Source organism: Tupaia chinensis, unplaced genomic scaffold (genome assembly GCF_000334495.1).
Source record: "Tupaia chinensis unplaced genomic scaffold, TupChi_1.0 Scaffold000256_1, whole genome shotgun sequence".
Taxonomy (NCBI): domain Eukaryota; kingdom Metazoa; phylum Chordata; class Mammalia; order Scandentia; family Tupaiidae; genus Tupaia; species Tupaia belangeri.
The window spans coordinates 3,052,408-3,070,612 of NW_006159736.1; the positions used below are offsets into that span (position 1 = coordinate 3,052,408).

At 36.5% G+C, this 18,205-nt stretch overlaps 1 protein-coding gene across 1 annotated transcript in view; it reads left to right on the plus strand.

Annotated features, from left to right (window-relative positions):
• The window catches only part of COL21A1 (collagen type XXI alpha 1 chain), a 217,897-nt gene that overhangs the window by 124,496 nt on the left and 75,196 nt on the right, over nt 1–18,205 (plus strand). The window contains exons 11-12 of the mRNA XM_006149184.3: nt 7,081–7,134; nt 7,221–7,274. Of these exons, the coding sequence (XP_006149246.1) occupies nt 7,081–7,134; nt 7,221–7,274 (108 nt within the window). The remainder of the gene's footprint in view (nt 1–7,080; nt 7,135–7,220; nt 7,275–18,205) is intronic.

The window sequence follows — 18,205 nt, forward strand, 5'->3', positions numbered from 1 at the left end:
AGAGGTTTTTGCTATAGGGTGCGTGTGCTCGCCAGACAGACAGAGACAGAGAGACAGAAAGCGAGAAATCACCCCCCAGGGGGGGTGGCCACACCGCAATCCCTTCTCCTCCATTCTCCTCTTGGGATCTTGGGCACGCATGCACACGCGCCCGGCGTGAGTTTTAAGCCACCAGGTCCGGGACGCGAACCACGGTCGACTACGTGGGAGTCCAGCGACATAGCCATTACACTAACTGCTGGTCTCTCTCTTCTCATGAGTTTTGTTGATACTAAAATATGGATCATTTTCCTGAAATGAACTATCCTATGCATGGTAGTCTGACTCCATTTTATGTAACAAAATTTTATTTAAAATTTATGTGGGAGCAGGCAGGTGGAGTGGTAGTTAAGGTGCTGGACTCCCACATGGTCAGCCATGGTTTGAGTCCCAGACCTGGTGGTTTGCTTTCTCTTTTCCTCTCTCTCTCTGTCTCTGACTCTCTGACCAAATAAAAAAAAATAATAACAATAAATAAAATTTAAAAGAAACTCATTTGGGGTCAGAAGGTGGCATAGTGGTTGAGGTGCTAGATTCCTACATGGTTGACTACAGTTTGAATCCTGGACTTCAAGACTTGAAATCCATACCAGGTACGGGTGTGTGCATACCTCAAAGCCAAAATCCCAAGAGGAAAATGGAGGGGAAGAGATTGCAGAGTGGCCATCCACCCTAGAGAACAATTTCTCACTTTCTGAATCTTTGTCTCTCTGTCTGGGTCTCCTGCAAGCACACATGCCCCGTAGCAGTATTTTTTTTTTTGGGGGGGGGGAAGGGTTTTGCTATAGGACATGTGTGCTCACCGGCAAGACAGAGAAAGACAGAGAGACAGAAAGCAAGAAATCCCCCCCCAGGGGGGATGGCCATGCCGCAATCCTTTCTCCTCTATTCTCCTCTCGGGATCTTGGGCATGCACGCACACACGCCCAATGTGAGTTTAAACCACCAGGTCTGGGATGCAAACCGTGGTCGACTACATGGGAGTCCAGTGACATAACCATTACGCTAACTAATGCTAATGTGTATGCACATTTTATATATATATATGTACACATACACATACATGCTAATTTTATTTGCATACTTAATAAATTCTTTAAGGAATTGTTCAGTGACACATCTAGCATTTATGATTTCGAAGACATGTTTATGTCGTGTCTCCTTTTGATTGTATTCTGTCTGAATGCAGGACTGTTGCTACTGTTAGAGACCTCAGTAGTGGTGGCTGTTTGGACTCAATACATGTTCAGTTGTGTCTTTACTTATTTATTCATTCCCTCATTCACTCACTCATATTCTCTGTGTTCGGTGTTTAACTGTGTTTTTGGTACTCTTCTATACTAAGCAAATGTAGCAATGTTTTGAAACTTACATCTCTTTGAGAGAGACAGATAATAAATAAGCACACAGAGTATCAAGAATATGTTAAGGAATATGGGGAAAATATAGCAGGAAGAGAGTAAGGCCAGCTATTACCTTCCTGGAAAGTAGGAAACACTAAAAATGATATCAATTACCTTAAAAGCTTGCACATTCTCCTTTTGAAATAAACTTATGATAACTTTAAACACATGCTTACTCAGAGAATAATGCAATTTAGCTACGTTTAATTAAATTCTTTGACTCTAACAACCTAGCTCTATCTGCAGAGATTATCTGTTAAAGGTAGGCATATTCAAGGGCTTATTTTTCCGCATTGTGGTTCCTTTAGATTCCTTTGAGCTTGTCTTTAGGGAAGTTTTTCTTGACTGCCTGCATTTCACTCCCTATAGCGTCACAGTTCTTTTTTAAAATGGTTCAGGTATAATTTTACATATATTAATGTAACTTACTTGTCAAAGAATATTTGCATAGCTTCTAAAGCATATAAACTACCTAATATATATTAACTCATATAAATGTATGGTTGAGTATCACACCATTTAAAGGCATTATATTGATAGGATTCTGTTTTTTTTTAAAAAGAGAGCCATATGTGGAAACCTATAATAGCACTAGTGTATGATTTCATAGATGTTTAAATTTTTACAGTATTCATTTCTGACTTCTGTCATTATTAACTATTCTTCATGAAATAAAATCCTTCATTGAAATGAAAGCTCTAACCAATCATTGGAGAGCAAAGTAGCAAATGTACTCATTTCTATATAAGTTATACATTGGAAGACAGATATTTATGAATTTTCTTAGAATTTAGTTACATAGCATTAAAAAGTCTACCAATGACTAGAAAAATCCACAGTGTACATTAAAAGTACACACTTGATTTTGGTTACCTAGTTACCTGGGCTGTATACCAAAGAGGAAGAGTATTTTTTGAAATTTCGGAAAACTTTGAAGAAAACTATCTAATAAAATAAGCTTTAAGTCATAGTCTTACATTTTTTAAAGAAGGGCAACATCTAAAATCTAAAATTCTATAGATTTTATTACCATTTAAAAACTTAGAATATTTAAAGGAAACCAATTTTTTTTCTACCCTCTCACTACTTTGAATAAAAGTATATGTTTAGATTGGCAGAATATTTTGTATTATGATTAGAACTGGGCTCAGAAGAGATGGTGACCCTTGCCCATTTGAGAATTTTATTTCCTTTATTTCCATTTCACTGCTATACATCTTTCCTGGAGCAGTGTAACTATGAATCATGGAAGAAAATTAAATTGATTCTGTATTCTTTTTCAACCCTACAATTTGGCAATAAGAATATTTTTTTTTCTGAAAAAATGACTCATTTACAAAGAGACTTTCTGTGAACATGGAAAAAAAGTTAAATACTGTAAGAAATCTTGCAGATGGAGGTGGGATGGATATTTGGACCTGCCAATCATTGTAAAATGATAGAGTTCATTTTGAACCATGTTAATGAGTCAAAGATCATAGAAATGATATAGAAATACAATGAAAGGCCAAAATGAATATGTCTAGAAAAATAACTCAGAAACCTATGTGAAAAGTTTATCACTTTTTTTTGATTTAGGGTACTTTTCTTGTTTTAGTGTACTCTGCTATGAGTCAACCAATGTTTTATTTCTTGTTCCTCTTGGAAATTGTTCTGTGTTGTAATATTCTTCCCTGTGAACCTTTATTTTCCTGATTTTGTAGTCCAAAATGTGTTTTTCTGACTTTCATCCAGTTTCTTCTGGTATTTTGCCCTGGGATCCCCCAGCTTGGATATGGTTTTGGTTTTCTTTATTGTGGTATTAAGCATGTTTCCTCTAAGTTATAAAATAATCTTTGATTTTTCTTTCTGAAACTAAGTTTTCACAAATATGTTTCATTGTACGTTTCGAAATATCTGTCTATCTATACTTAGTTCTCATATTGTGGGAATCATTTATATTATTCCTGTATTATAGTTTCTCCGAAGACAAGACAAACAACACCATCATAAAACACACCACTGAGGCTATGTTTGCATGTCCAGCGTTAAGTCTGTATGAAGGCTGAAAAAGTGTTCAATCGGGGCCAGTAGTTGGTGTAGTGGCTATGTCAGTGAACTCCCTTGTAGTGGACCACGGTTCACGTCCCGGACCCAGTGGCTTAAACTCGCACTGGGCGCGTGTGCGTTCATGCCCAAGATCCCAAGAGGAGAAGGTATTGTGGCATGGCCATCTCCCCTGGGGGGTAATTTCTTGCTTTCTGTCTCTCTGTCTGTCTCTGTCTTTCTGGTGAGTGCATGCATCCTATAGCAAAAACCTCTCCAAAAAAAAAAGAAAAAGGGTTCAATCATGATGATGATAATGATGCACTAATGGTGGCTTTTAAAGCTAAGGAGCAGTGATGGCCTAAACATTGTTCTTATAAGGTTGTGTAGTAGTCATTGATTCTAAGGAAAAGAAAAAAACTCACATATTTTAAATTCATACATCTGCCAGACATCTTCACCTGTGACTCCATTTGTTTCATTTCTAAGTGAAGTGGACATTTTTATTCTACCTTATTGTAAGAAACTGAACCTTAGTTAGGCAAAGTGACTTGGCCAAAATCTCATAAAAAAATAAAGAGAAGAGCAAAGATTCAGCCCACAGTCTTTTCCAATTTCAAAATTCATTGTCTTTCCACTTTGCTGTGGTGCCTCCCAGGATTTGGGGATTCGATGACTCTGCCTGAGGTCACATTATGAGTCAGAGGTGAGCTGGGAACACCATCCAGGGCATCTCCACGTTGCTCTAATCTGTTAGAATGTGATATGTCCTTTATAACAAATGCATCATCTCAATTTACTTTCTCAAAGAGGTTAGACAGCATAGCAGCTTTTGATCGTTTATAAAAGACTAATTTTCTAAAAAATAAAAGTAATAAAGCAAATATGACATTTGGTTTAACTTTTGAAAAACTGAAAAATAATTCATTAAATGTGAACTTTGCAGATGACTATTTAGATCAATAGCCAATCTCTATGGTAACATTCTTTTGAGGAATTTGATGAACATTCCTTTCCTCTGGGCACTCAGATTTTTAAATCATTTTACAATAATCTGGCAGAATGGACTCCTTTGGATCTGATTAATCATTCTAAGATGATCAGATCTTATCTACCATGAAGTACTTTCTGACAGATGGTACTATTCACATTGGTTCTGTCAATTTACTAGCTGTGTAACTTTGGGCAAGTTACTTAACCTTCTGTACCTCAGCTTCTTCATCTGAAAATGGGAATGACTTAAAACCAACATTAATGAGTGGTTGTGAGGAGTAAGTGAGTTAATAGAAGTAAAACACTAAATACTGTATAAATCATTGCTGTTATTATATTTTCCAGTTACAACAGCCTGTTGTTAGTCATGGTAGACTGTCCATAGAGGATTCTGAAGGATTTGAAAGACATTCTACACAAGGGCATTTATAACTAATGAACTCTGTCCATTGCTAGCAGTGAAATTTGAGAATTAGTTCTAAGCTATCTTATTTCAACATGGTTGTAGGACATTTAGTGACAACTAGTGTGGCAGAAATGCACGGCTGAGCAAGCTCCATGTAGATTTACTTTCTACTTTCTTTTGACTGATTTTGAGAATATGAAACATAATAGTTTTAAAAGTTGTGATTTGCTCTTGGTAACTGTGTAAACATAATGTGGTTTTTTTGAGGAAACAGCTATTACACAATTCTGTGCAATATGGATGACTTAAAGGTAAAATCTACTAATATCTGTCAGGATGTTTAATGCTATAAATAGAGATTAATTAGACTTGGTCCCTGATACCAAGAAAGCACATAATGTAGTGATGAAGAAGTAATGTCAGTTCAGAGAGCAAACAGTAGGTTTGAAAATTGCAGATTGTTTTATATAAAGAGGTTGATATAAGATTCATTGTTTGCTTGTGAAGTGAAAATTTTAAGGATTGGACAGAGGAACTTGAGAAAATTCTGAATCTGAGAAATCATGAAGAAAGCATAATGATATATTCTGTGAAGAACTGAATGAAGTGTGGAGGAAAAGAGTTGGTTGGTTATAGAAATTATATAGTCGTCATCCTGAAACTAAGAAGGCGTTTTATAAAATGTTAAGTACATGTGAAAGGAGAGAAATAACGATCTAAGACTGATCTTTCAGAATAATCATTCTCTTCCTCCTCTTCTTTCTTCGACTTAGCAAAGAATCATACAGGAATATTCGAAAGTGTGAATGGAACAGCTGAGAATTGTGATGTCTCTAAAATGATAATAAAAATATACTGACAGGGTCAGTTTGTGAGATGGTGGTTAAGGTGGGAAGATCCCATAAGACCCACCAAGCTGCCCAAGTCCCAGGACCTGTGTCTTGAGAAACACAGCAGGCACATATGTGTGTGGACCCAAAGTCCTGAAAGGAGGGAGAAGTGTAGAATACAGAGATCAGTGTAGGTACTCATGAATAGCCATGTGAAAATGAAACTTCTGGATTTAAGAATGAATGAAGAAGTCATTGAAAACCTTAATGAGATCCATGTTAACACTGTCAGCAAGGGAAACTTGGCCCCAAATATTAGTAAGATCCAAGAAAGAAGCCTGAATGAGAATGTGAGAAAGTTGGAATCTGAATGGGAAGTGGTAAATGTGTGTGTAGGTGCTAGGTGGTCCCAGTTACCTCAACATCAACCCTGGGAAACCTAGATAAATGTCTGGGGCTTATAAGTGTGAAGACTTTCATTGTTACATAAAGAGTGAAAAATGAATAGTTTCCCTGTCTGAAACAATTGTGTTGTTTTACCAGAGATCTAATTTTTGGAGAGATGTGTAAGAAGCAGCAAACGGAGAGAGAGGGGAACATGCTATAGCCATGTTGTGGGATTTACCATCAGCAGATTTCTGGAATAAATAGTCTAAAAGTTAGTATAGCTCCGATCTAAAGAATAACATTTATCCAGGTTTAATTTATTCCAGAGATTAACTAAAATGCCCATTAATCATATATTTTAAAATACATTATATTTATTTAATCTTCTAATCTTTGTAGAAGTTTCTCTCTTGAGTACGTTGAATATATTTCTAATGTACAGAGCATTTCTCTAAGAGTTATGAACATTGTGTATTTTTATTTCCAAACAATCTTTTTAATTGAAACATTGCTAGATGGTTCCATTAATCTAGAGATACATAAGACATTTCCCTTACATTAAAAAAAGTTCTCCCCATAGGGCACGTGCATGAGCCGGAAAGATAGAGAGACAGGAAGAGGGAAAGTGAGAAATTACCCCCCAGAAGGGATGGCCATACTCAAATTCCTTCTTCATTCTTCTCTCCAGACCTTGGGCACACATGCGTATGTTTTCCAGTGTGATTTTAGAGCTGCCAGGTCTGAGACTTAAAAAGAAATTGGCCATGTGGGAGTCTAACATCTTACCCACCACATCACCTACTGGCCCCGAAAGGATTTTTCAGTAAGATTAAAGGGTATGATTTCTTATTAATTTGATGCTTTGTTATTGTGGCTTCTTAAAAAGTCTTTAGGTAAAGTTTTAGCTGTAATCACTTGAGACAAGAGTGAATTCGGAAATGAACTGATCCTTGTAAATATGATGAAATGTTAATTTTTTAAATTTACTTTTTTTTAGGGATATCAGGGAATTGCAGGATCCCCAGGTGCTCCAGGATCTCCAGGAGTACAAGTAGGTAGTTTATGCAATTTTAGAAGTCTCATATCTAATGAACCAAAAAACATAATTAACCAAATCTTGTTTTGTGATTAATTTAGGGAGCTCAAGGACTACCCGGTTACAAAGGAGAACCAGGGAGAGATGGTGAAAAGGTAAACATTGCACACATAAAAATGTTAACAGTGATTTTAGTCACTCAAAGAAGACAAAGGATGTGACCTATGACAGCTCTCATTCAATAGTGTTCGCTTTGGTGTATTCCAAGATTTATGGACTCTTGCCAGTGGCCCTGAGCTAATAAAGCTCATAGAACACTTTTATAATGAAATGAAAGTGGCTATTACTAGATCAGTACTGTCAGATGAAGTGGACATTGGTCTTGTCCAGATGTCGTGTTCTCTCCTTGTGGTTAAGCTCCACAGTAAGCTACCTTCTTAGAGGGCAGTGAATTATGTAAATAAAATGTTACCATGTTAGCCTCAGATAGCCCAATGCCTGCATATTTGTCTCCACAACAGGTATTTACCTGGCAGGTGACCTGCTAGCTTAGCCTTACTATATTTCTCGTATAGAGCCACCATCGGCACAGAAAACATTTATATTACTGACACTTTTTTTTTTTTTGTAACTCTGAAATTTACCACACATCCTATTGAAATATATGATCTTTAAATATAATAATTCCTTTCAGTGTACCCAGTCAGTGCCTAGTAATAGCTTGCCCATTAAAGATAACCACTTAGATTTGTCCAAATCCAATGTTGATTTGTTAGCTTAATTCCTACAATGCAATCTTATTTCCAAGTTCTTTGAATGCCTTCTGCTATTTGCTCCTGATCAAATCCTAACATAATTTTGAACTGCCATCTCTAAAATTCTTACCTTTTTATAGTAATACACACAGCATTCACATCTGATATGAATGTGAAACACTGATCTAGCCTTTAACCATTTTATATTTCTGTGGTTGCTTATGTTGGTTGCAGAAGATTGTATTAGAGCTATTTTAAGTGCATCTCTGGAATCTGGTAGACCTGCTACTTTCAAGGTATTTTACTTAATGCTTCTGAATTATATTGTCTTTTTTGACAACATGGGAATTTCGCTCCACAGTAAGCTACCTTCTTAGAGGGCAGTGAATTATGTAAATAAAATGTTACCATGTTAGCCTCAGATAGCCCAATGCCTGCATATTTGTCTCCACAACAGGTATTTACCTGGCAGGTGACCTGCTAGCTTAGCCTTACTATATTTCTCGTATAGAGCCACCATCGGCACAGAAAACATTTATATTACTGACACTTTTTTTTTTTTTGTAACTCTGAAATTTACCACACATCCTATTGAAATATATGATCTTTAAATATAATAATTCCTTTCAGTGTACCCAGTCAGTGCCTAGTAATAGCTTGCCCATTAAAGATAACCACTTAGATTTGTCCAAATCCAATGTTGATTTGTTAGCTTAATTCCTACAATGCAATCTTATTTCCAAGTTCTTTGAATGCCTTCTGCTATTTGCTCCTGATCAAATCCTAACATAATTTTGAACTGCCATCTCTAAAATTCTTACCTTTTTATAGTAATACACACAGCATTCACATCTGATATGAATGTGAAACACTGATCTAGCCTTTAACCATTTTATATTTCTGTGGTTGCTTATGTTGGTTGCAGAAGATTGTATTAGAGCTATTTTAAGTGCATCTCTGGAATCTGGTAGACCTGCTACTTTCAAGGTATTTTACTTAATGCTTCTGAATTATATTGTCTTTTTTGACAACATGGGAATTTCTTTATAGGCTTCTTATGAGGATTAAATAATAAAACACACAGAAATGATATAACACATGAAAATTACTTAGTATGGTTCCTGGCACAGGGTTTTTCTTAAATAAATGTTTGTTTTTGTGTTTTGTTTTGCTCAAGTAGCATAGTTACCAATGGGACATAGCATGAGTTGGATTGTCATGCGTCACGGGCAGTTCATGGGTTAGGGCAGCCATCAGGGCAATTTGGAGGGTTGGTGGCTACAACAAATAGACTCTAAGGGCAGATTTGTAGTCTGGGGAGAATTAGACAAGATGAAGCAGAAGCAATAGTCCATTTACTTCCCAAAGAAGTATAAAATCTTCTTGTCCCCTGAGTGGCCTAGGGTCTCTGGGAGTCTTTTTAGACAGTAAGCAATCTCTGCCAGTAAATGTGGAGGAATCTTAAGAGACAGTGGAGAGTAGGTCAGGCCACAGAAATGGGAGATGTCTTACATCTTCCTGCTCTGGGGATGTCGAAGAGACAACCTGATCTGCCCTAGGTAAACAGGGGATTTCACCATGTGTCAGGCATGTCAGCTACATTCTTTCCGGTCTACGGGATCATTTCTGTGTCTTTACATTCTCACAAATAGCCTATTTGGAGAGAACATAAAAGTTTTCATGTATAAATAAATGTATCTATGAATGAATGAATGGGTTTGTTAACATTTATTTTTCACTTCAGTTGAGTTGTAGAGACAAAATATAAAAAGGGGGCTTTTTACTTGTACATCATAAAAGAATTTGAATTCATTCTTGTGGAGCAGATGTGCCTTACTTTAAAAGAAAAGAAGATGAATAGTTCTAATAGTACCATCTCTTTTGAACCACTATGCTAGCTTTTAAATATAGGTGTCTGAATTTTACAAAGCCATACATCCTATTGAATAAGATAAATAAGATCTATATTTATTCAAAGGCATCTGCTTTGGACCAGTACTCATTTTGTTTAAAGCGGATTGTTTTCTGAAGTTCCTCATTGGGGTAAACTGTTTTGACCTCGTCATGGTGGGTCTAAAAGTCACTATGGGTTGTCCACCATCCCTACTCACATTCCATGTGACTGCTGAGAGTTCTCACTCAGAGTTAAAATAAATTAGAGAGTGAGTTAAAAGTTTTCCCTGATTATTCCTTTATTACATAGTTCCTTGATTTTCAGAAATGGGAAGGTAAAAAAATATAGCAATGCAGGGTTTTTATTTCCAGGCATCACACCATGGCCTTTGGGAGATTGTTCCATACAGTACTGTTCTCCATTAAGATATTTTCCCTGAATAATTTCCATTTTTGGACTTTCTCTGAAGACTTCCAAAGTAGGAGTTTCCACTTAGCATAATTAAAATTAGATATACTTTCTTGCTGACTTTAACATTTGTTCTTCATAAATCAGACAACAGAATGTGCATAGATTTTGAAGGGTTTTCTCCCCTGAATTTACAAAGACTAAAGGAACACTTATTAAGCCAATGTTTTTTGTTCAATTGCTAACTCATATGACATGCATTCCAGTTGTTCTTTGAGATATAAAACATGTTTTAAATACTTTAAAATACTTAATTATACTTAAGGAAACCTAATATATTAAATCATATGGAGAAATATATTTTGTTAAGATTGAGATTAGTTGTGTTGGTTAACTGATATATATATGTATGAGTTTTCAAATTAAGTAAGAAAATTTTCTATGGTAAATTCAATTCTGAAGATGCAGACTGTATTAGTAATTTATTCGTTTAAGCTATTTAGACTGTTCAAACTTATTACTTATTTTTTCCAGGCTTCTTAAGAAATAAAATATATTTATATCACTATTGAACAAGTCCTACATTTTATTTATTTTTAAAATTAGAGCATTTAACATTGAAGTGGTTCCTTCAAAACCTTACTTTCCAAGTGACCTCAGAATGGATACAGTGTCATGTGATGGGGGAGATTTCCCTTCCTAAATAAGTCACTAACTTCTGAGTTTCCAGTGTCAAATATCTATGAGGTTTTATAGTGATTTTTATTGTATAATCAGTAATAATCAAGGAACACCAACATATACTCAATATATATTTGAATAGAATTATATATTTTTTTAAAAAAAACAAAAAGGATTGTTTAGAGGATAGGATTTTAAAATTAATCTGGTGTATTTCTGAAGACCAAAAACAAACAAAAAACAGGTTTACAAAAATAAAACAAAGCCAATAACACCATAGGAGAGAGAAATAGAACTGGCTTGGCAAACTTGCTTCCTCATTCTGAATAATCCACCCATGTAGCTTTCTGATAGCAGCCTGCTCAAACACTGGTGTGTGTGTGTGTGTGTGTGTGTGTGTGTGTGTGTGTCTGTCTGTGTGTGTCTGCAAATCAGGGGGCGCAAAGCAGTTAAAGGCTATAGACTTGGTTTTAAATTCAGACTATTTATCTCTCTAGTCATGCGTCTTAATTTCTTTAAACTACTATCATCTGGAAAGTGGAGATTATAGTATTACTGACTTCATAGGCTTGTTGTGAAGATTCAGTGAGCAGTGGATGTCCTGGGCCTAAATTAAGTACTGTAAATTAATAATGATGACAATAATGATGATGATTTGTTATTGGAACCATTATTCTGATGATCTAAAGTCAAACATGTGGACATAGTTTAGGCTTACCTTTATTTATTTATTTATTTTTGTAGAGGTTTTTGCATTAGGGCACTTGTGCTCACTGGAGAGAGATAGACAGAGACAGTGAGAGGGAAAGTGAGAAACCACCTTTGGGGAGCTGGCCACACTGTAATCTCATCTCCTCCCAGGATCTTGGGCTTGCATGCACACGTATCTGACCCGAGTTTCAAGCCACCAGGTCCGGCACTCAAACTGTAGTCAGACATGGGGGAGTTCAGTGATGTAACTACTACGCCACTTGCTGGTCCCAAAAAATCATTGAGAAAGAGAGAGATTAATTCAATGCTGCAATCCTCCAGCCTCTAGTAGTTTTGCCACAGGGCAGGCACCACTATGCCCCAAATTATTTCTTTAAATGTTTCAGTTTCTCACTTGAAGCAACTGCACAGAAATATCCTAAATTTCTTTCACTACGTCTATCCTTCTACCCACGTTCTGTTTCCCTCTGCCCTGTTAGAGTGGGTGAACTGTCCATATATATTACACATAATTTCTTGTGCTCTGGATCCCATCTTTCTCTATCACTTTATATTATTAATTAGGCTTTCTCTTCAGTGTCATTATCTGTCCTTACTGAGTTAAAATTTTCCAGTAGTCTGAAGCATGACCCATCTGAAACGAACCAAACCAAGCCCCCCCTTCTTTAGCCAGATAGCCTCCTTTAGCTGCTGCTGCAATTCTCTGTTCTCATCATAGTATAAGTACTCAAAGTATTTGCCTTTGTTTTCTGCACTTTCTCACTTCCCTTTGGCTTCCTAACCCATTCCAGTAGGACTTCCATCCCAATCTTCTGCTGCATGTGGAGATTGCCAGTCTACCATCTTTGAAGTCTAGTCCTCCATCTTCTTCAGCTATTTCTTCTTGTCTTGCTGCATGTCTCAGCAGTATTTGGCACCATTAACTATTCCTTCCAACTTGGAACAGTTTCCTCTGTTAGCTTCTGGAATTACACGTACTCCGAAATTTCCCTTGTTGTCACTAGTTACCTTTAAGTGTTTACTGGTTGGCTCCTCTTCTTCCATCTGTTACGTAAATGTTAGGATGTCCCAGGATCCAGCCCCGTGCCCTCCCCCTACTTCCTTAATAGAGTCTGTTATTGTAAAGTTATTAAATACAAATTTATCTGAATATAGATGTGCATATATCATATATGAATATGCACATGATAGCATATAATTATAGCTGTGACAGTGATTAATACATTGATATAGTTAATGTAACAAATAATAAAACTATTATTAAATGAATGCATTCACATACATATATACACAATCTATTTTCTAAAGAATATTTTGCTTCATTTGAATCTGGAGAAATCTTTTTTCTTTGAGAGTTTTTTTTTTTTTTTTGCTATAAGGGTGTGTGCGCTCACCAGACACAGAGATAGAAAGCGAGAAATCACCCCCCAGGGTGTATGGCCACACCGCAATCCCTTCTACTCCATTCTCCTCTCAGGATCTTGGGCATGCACGCACATGCACCTGGTGTGAGTTTTAAGCCACTGGGTCTGGGACACGAACCATGATTGACTACATGGGAGTCCAGCGACATGCCATTACACTAACTGCTGGTCCCCAATCTGGAGAAATCTTGAAGTCATTGTCACAGCGATGTTCAAACTTGATGTGCATTTTGTAGGAAGGGTGATACCTCAATCTCCCCACCCCTCAAATATCTTTTCCTTAGTGATTTTCTCTCAGTCAGTATAGCTGTAGCATCAGCTGTATCCTCCCTATATACTGGCTTTGATCGCATGTCCCTCTTGCAATCATGGTGCTGACCTCTGTGTGTGTACACAGGTTTCCACCCATTCTGTGGCCGCTTTGGCAGTTGTTTCCTGATTATTCAACCTTTTCTCTTTTAAGTCTATAAATGGGTTCTCCATCTCGGTTTATTGTGAAGAGCCATTAATTCCATGCCCTGCCTTACTTACTTACTGGCTGTTATTTCTTTTCTGTCTTTTTTTTTTTTTCTTTATTTTTTCCTTTCTCTACCGGCATCATGAGAAAACTTAAAATTTTATTGAATTTTTACAGAGTCATATTTTCTTGGTTCCAAATCCAGTTTTTATTCTTTACTTTACTTTGGGTGTACTCTGTTGTATGGTCATGAGAAGCTATGACAGTGACTCTGCCGTAGGAACTCAGGAATCTACTTTTTTTTACTTTTTTTTTTTCCCCCCATAGGGTATATGTGCTCACTAGAGAGGAGAGAGACAGTGAGAGGAAGAGTGAGAAATTACCCTGGGGATGTGGCCTTGCTACAGATCCTTGTCCTTCATCCTCCTCCTCGGATTTTGGACATGCATGCACACATGCCTGGTGTGACTTTTCAAGCCTCCAGGTCTGGAACTTGAACCATGGTACCTTGTGCGAGTCCAGCACCTTAACCACCCTGCCACCTGATGGCCCCCTAGGAATTTACTTGTTTGGTAGCCTTTATTAGTCTAATAGTAAGCCCAAAATATACAAAGGGAATGCTGATTATTGTGTTAGAAAAAGGCAATATTTTTAGTAGATTTCAAAAGTTGTCAAGAAATCATTATATCCTGAGTCTTTATAAAACTCAGCATTTGTTTTTATTTTTATTTGAGAGGAGAATGAACCATGGATGTGTGCAATTTTTGAGATATTGGGTGCTTAACGTGTTTTACTGTTCGGTGTGCGTTTTTTATTTTCCCTTAGATGTATTTTGCATCAGTATTATCCATATGCATTCCTCATCGCATTTACTCTTTATGAAATGTCGTATGTGGTTAGTAAAGTAAGTCATGTCATGTTCATTTTGTGCTAATTGTAAAGTAAATTGTCCCTATTTTGTAATTTGGAAAACTGAGAATTCAGGAGCATAAGTCATTTGTGTAAAGTTACTCAAGGATCAGGGAGTTGACATAACATGTCTTAATTCCAGTCTGGCTTTCTCCTCCCCATATTTCTGCTTTGGTCAGGATAGTTTTTTAGCAGCATGATTTGTGTGTCTCCTACTTTACTATATGCACTGTGAGAAGAATCCCTGAATGTTTGTCAGTAGTTGAGTAGATAGGAGGGGGATAGAAATGGTTGGGTGAGTACCCAAAGTTGTGCCAACTCTTTCATGGGAGACTATTCACTTTCTATATCTTTTTTATTAAAAGCAGGGGGATTATTCACTCTAGGTCCTAGGTCATCAGACCATTAATTTGTAAAACCTTAGCAAGATGACCATTAATTTGTAAAACCTTAGCAGTAAAAGATTTTGGGGTATGTAAGCCCCATATATACAAATAAAATTATCTATTCTGTTAAACAAAACATTATGTAAATTTAAAATATACACACAAACATTTCAGAAGACTGATACTTTATTTTTTCTACTTGCAAAAAGTGATTTATTTCATTTTTATTAATTATAATAATATAATTATTATTTTAATTCACCAGAGAGAGAGAGAGAAGGAAAGTGAGAAAGTGAGCCCCCAGGTCTGGGACTGGAACTGTGGCCAGCCATGTGGGAGTCCAGTGCCCCAACCACCACACTAGCTGGCTCCAAAACTGAGATTTAAAAATGATTAGTTCTTGGGGGCCACATGGTAGAGCAGTGGTATAAAGTGACCCTCTTGAGACGCTGGCTCAAGGCGAAGGTTCCCAGTTCTTGTTGGAGACGTCCCTGAGTATGCCCTACACATAGGGGTTGGCGTAGGCTGGGGGGGGATTAGAGCCTCAGGATCCTGTTAAGGTTGTTGTTTATCTCTCTCTTTCTGTCTGTTTTGCTCAGAGTAGAAATAAGTAAATAAACTTAGAGAATAGTGCTTCTCATAGTCTCTTACTACCCATGTAAATAATCTTGACCTCACTTCCAAAACTGTTTTTCAATTCAAAATTCTTAGTTTTTTCCCCTCTCTCTTTTTTTTCTTTCAGTTTTTTTTTTTTTTTCCCTTTTGCTATGGGGCACATGCACTCATGCACTCACTGGAAAGAGATGGGGAGAGAGAGACAGAGAAAGTGAGAAATCCCACAGGGCATGGCCATGCCACAATACCTTCTCCATTCTCCTCTCATTATTTTGGGCATGCTCATATACACACCCAGTGTGTTTTTCAAGCTGATGGGTCCAAAACTTGAACCATGCAGCATAAACCATCACATCACTTGCTGGTCCTATTTTTCTTTTAATTTCAATTTTTAAAACTTAAAAACCTTCTATTTCATAAGAGAAAAATATGCTTTCAACAGTTTAACCATACTGTGATCACAAATACACTAGTGGGCTTGCCTGGCTTGTTCAGACTGACCTAGTACTTCAAACTGGGGTCTTCCCATATGGCTCCAGCATCATGCAATATCACACTACTGCCTATCACACAATAGCAGGTCCCAACCTCGAAAATGTGATGACATAACATAAAAGGTTTTACTTAGTTATTTTTGTGTTGGTTCTGAACATTACATAAGTTTACTATACCAAGGGATTTTCTTTTTATCTCTTTTGTTCTTATTATAAATGAAATATTTTCTTTAATATTTTGTATATTAGTTATTATTTATATATTAAAAAGCTATTTTTGTATATTAATTTTTTTAAACATCAACTAACTGATTTGTCTTCCTAAGTCTCTTAGGGCATTAGTTATATTGGTATAGTAGATGTATAATCTTAAGTAAAGAGGATTTGTTTTTTACTTTTAAAATTTTACTTCTTATTATTATTTCAAATATGCTATAGGGAAATGTCTACTCACCAGAGATAAAGAGAAAGCAAACTGCTAGATCCAGGACTTGAACCCTGGCCAGCCATATGAGAGTTCAGTGCTTGAACCACCACACCATCTGCTGGCCCTTATTTTTACTATTATTTTTTTAAAAGTTTTGTCATAGTGTGTTTGTGCTTGAGAGAGAGAGAGAGAGAGAGAGAGAGAGAGAGAGATTCTCCTCTTGGGATTTTGGGAATGCACACAAATGCACAAACACACCTGGTGTGATTTTCAGGCCACCTGGTCCGGGGCTTGAACCATGGTTTGCTATGTAAGAGTCCAACACCTTACAACCATGCTACCTGCTGGCTCATTCTTTTAGTTTTAACCCCTCTTATTTTTATACTTTGTCTACATTTCCTGAAGAAAAACATTAAAAATAGTAGCAATACTGGTTGACTCTGTGTTCTTTCTGAGCCTCAAATAGTTATAGACACTTTTAGTCCCCATTGGTGTATCCTTTGATGGTGGAACTCTTTCAACAGGATATGCATATATCAATGTGTGTTTATAATCTGTGTATATATATATTATTCAAATAAATATACAACTAATACGTACATAGACATAATTTTGTATCATTGACTTTTGGGTCCATCTGATAAATTCTTTTGAGCTGAACAAAACAAACTAACTCAAGAAAAATTCAAGTTATCTATTCTTAAGTATAAAAAGGGAGGAATGCTTAAAACAGTAATATGAGTACTACCATCAGATGGACAATTCCTATTAAGGCCATCATCAAGGAACAAATGAAAATAATAATAATGGAACCTAATAAGACACAAAGAATGAAAGAGGACATAGAAGCTTCACACTTTTAAAAGTTGAAACGACCCAAGGAAGCTAAATTCTATAATTATAAGTGATATGATCTATATGAGAGAGACAGCCTTTACACACACACACACACACACACACACACACACACACACACACACTCAACATATACATATGCTCAGACATACACAGGCACCCCCAACATCCAGGAAATGGCAATAACAATTTTTTTTAACATAATTTTAGCATTTATTGATGTAACTTGCTTTCAAATAAAAGATTGAAAACTTACATATTTGATAAAATATCAACTTGACTTTTCTGTATATAAACATGGCAATTTAGGAGAACATTTTTCATTCAATGATCTTCCACTTAACCCTGTTACATATTTCTTTATTAGAAGCTCATGGCTAACACTTCAGCCACTGTTCTGGCAGTATACCAAACCCTCTTACCATTCTTCCCTTCTTTGTATCTGTCTATTTGGAATATAATATAAATTAAAGTGACTGGGATCTAGTTTTTGCAGCTGTTAACTGAAAATTAAAGGGCAAAATAACAATACTCCAGGTTTATGTCAGCTTAAATTTGTGATCCAGCAATGCCTTCTAATCCAATTAAGTTTACCTATGTGCGTTTCAATATTGAACTACCAATGCCATTCTCCTAAATGTCCAAATTAAACTAACTCTACATTTTTTCATTTCAACTTTTCAGTTAAAATTTTTAGTGTTGGGACCAGCAGATAGTGTAATGGTTAGGTCGCTGGACTACCATGTAGTAGACCTTGGCTCAAGTCCCAGACCCGATAGTTTAAATCTCATGCCAGGCACGTGTGCGTACATGCCCAAAATCCTGAGAGAAGATGCAAGGAGGAGAAGGAATTGTGGTGTGGCCATCCCTCCTGGGGGATGATTTCTAACTGTCACTCTGTCTTTGTCTTTCTGGGAAGGGCACACACTCTATAGCAAAAATCTCTCAAAAAAAAAAAAATTGTATTATTGTATTGCTAGGGCCAGCAGATGGCATAGTGGTTATATCGCTGGACTCCTATATGACTGATGTGGCTTGAGTCCCAGACCTAGTGGTTGGAAACTCATGCT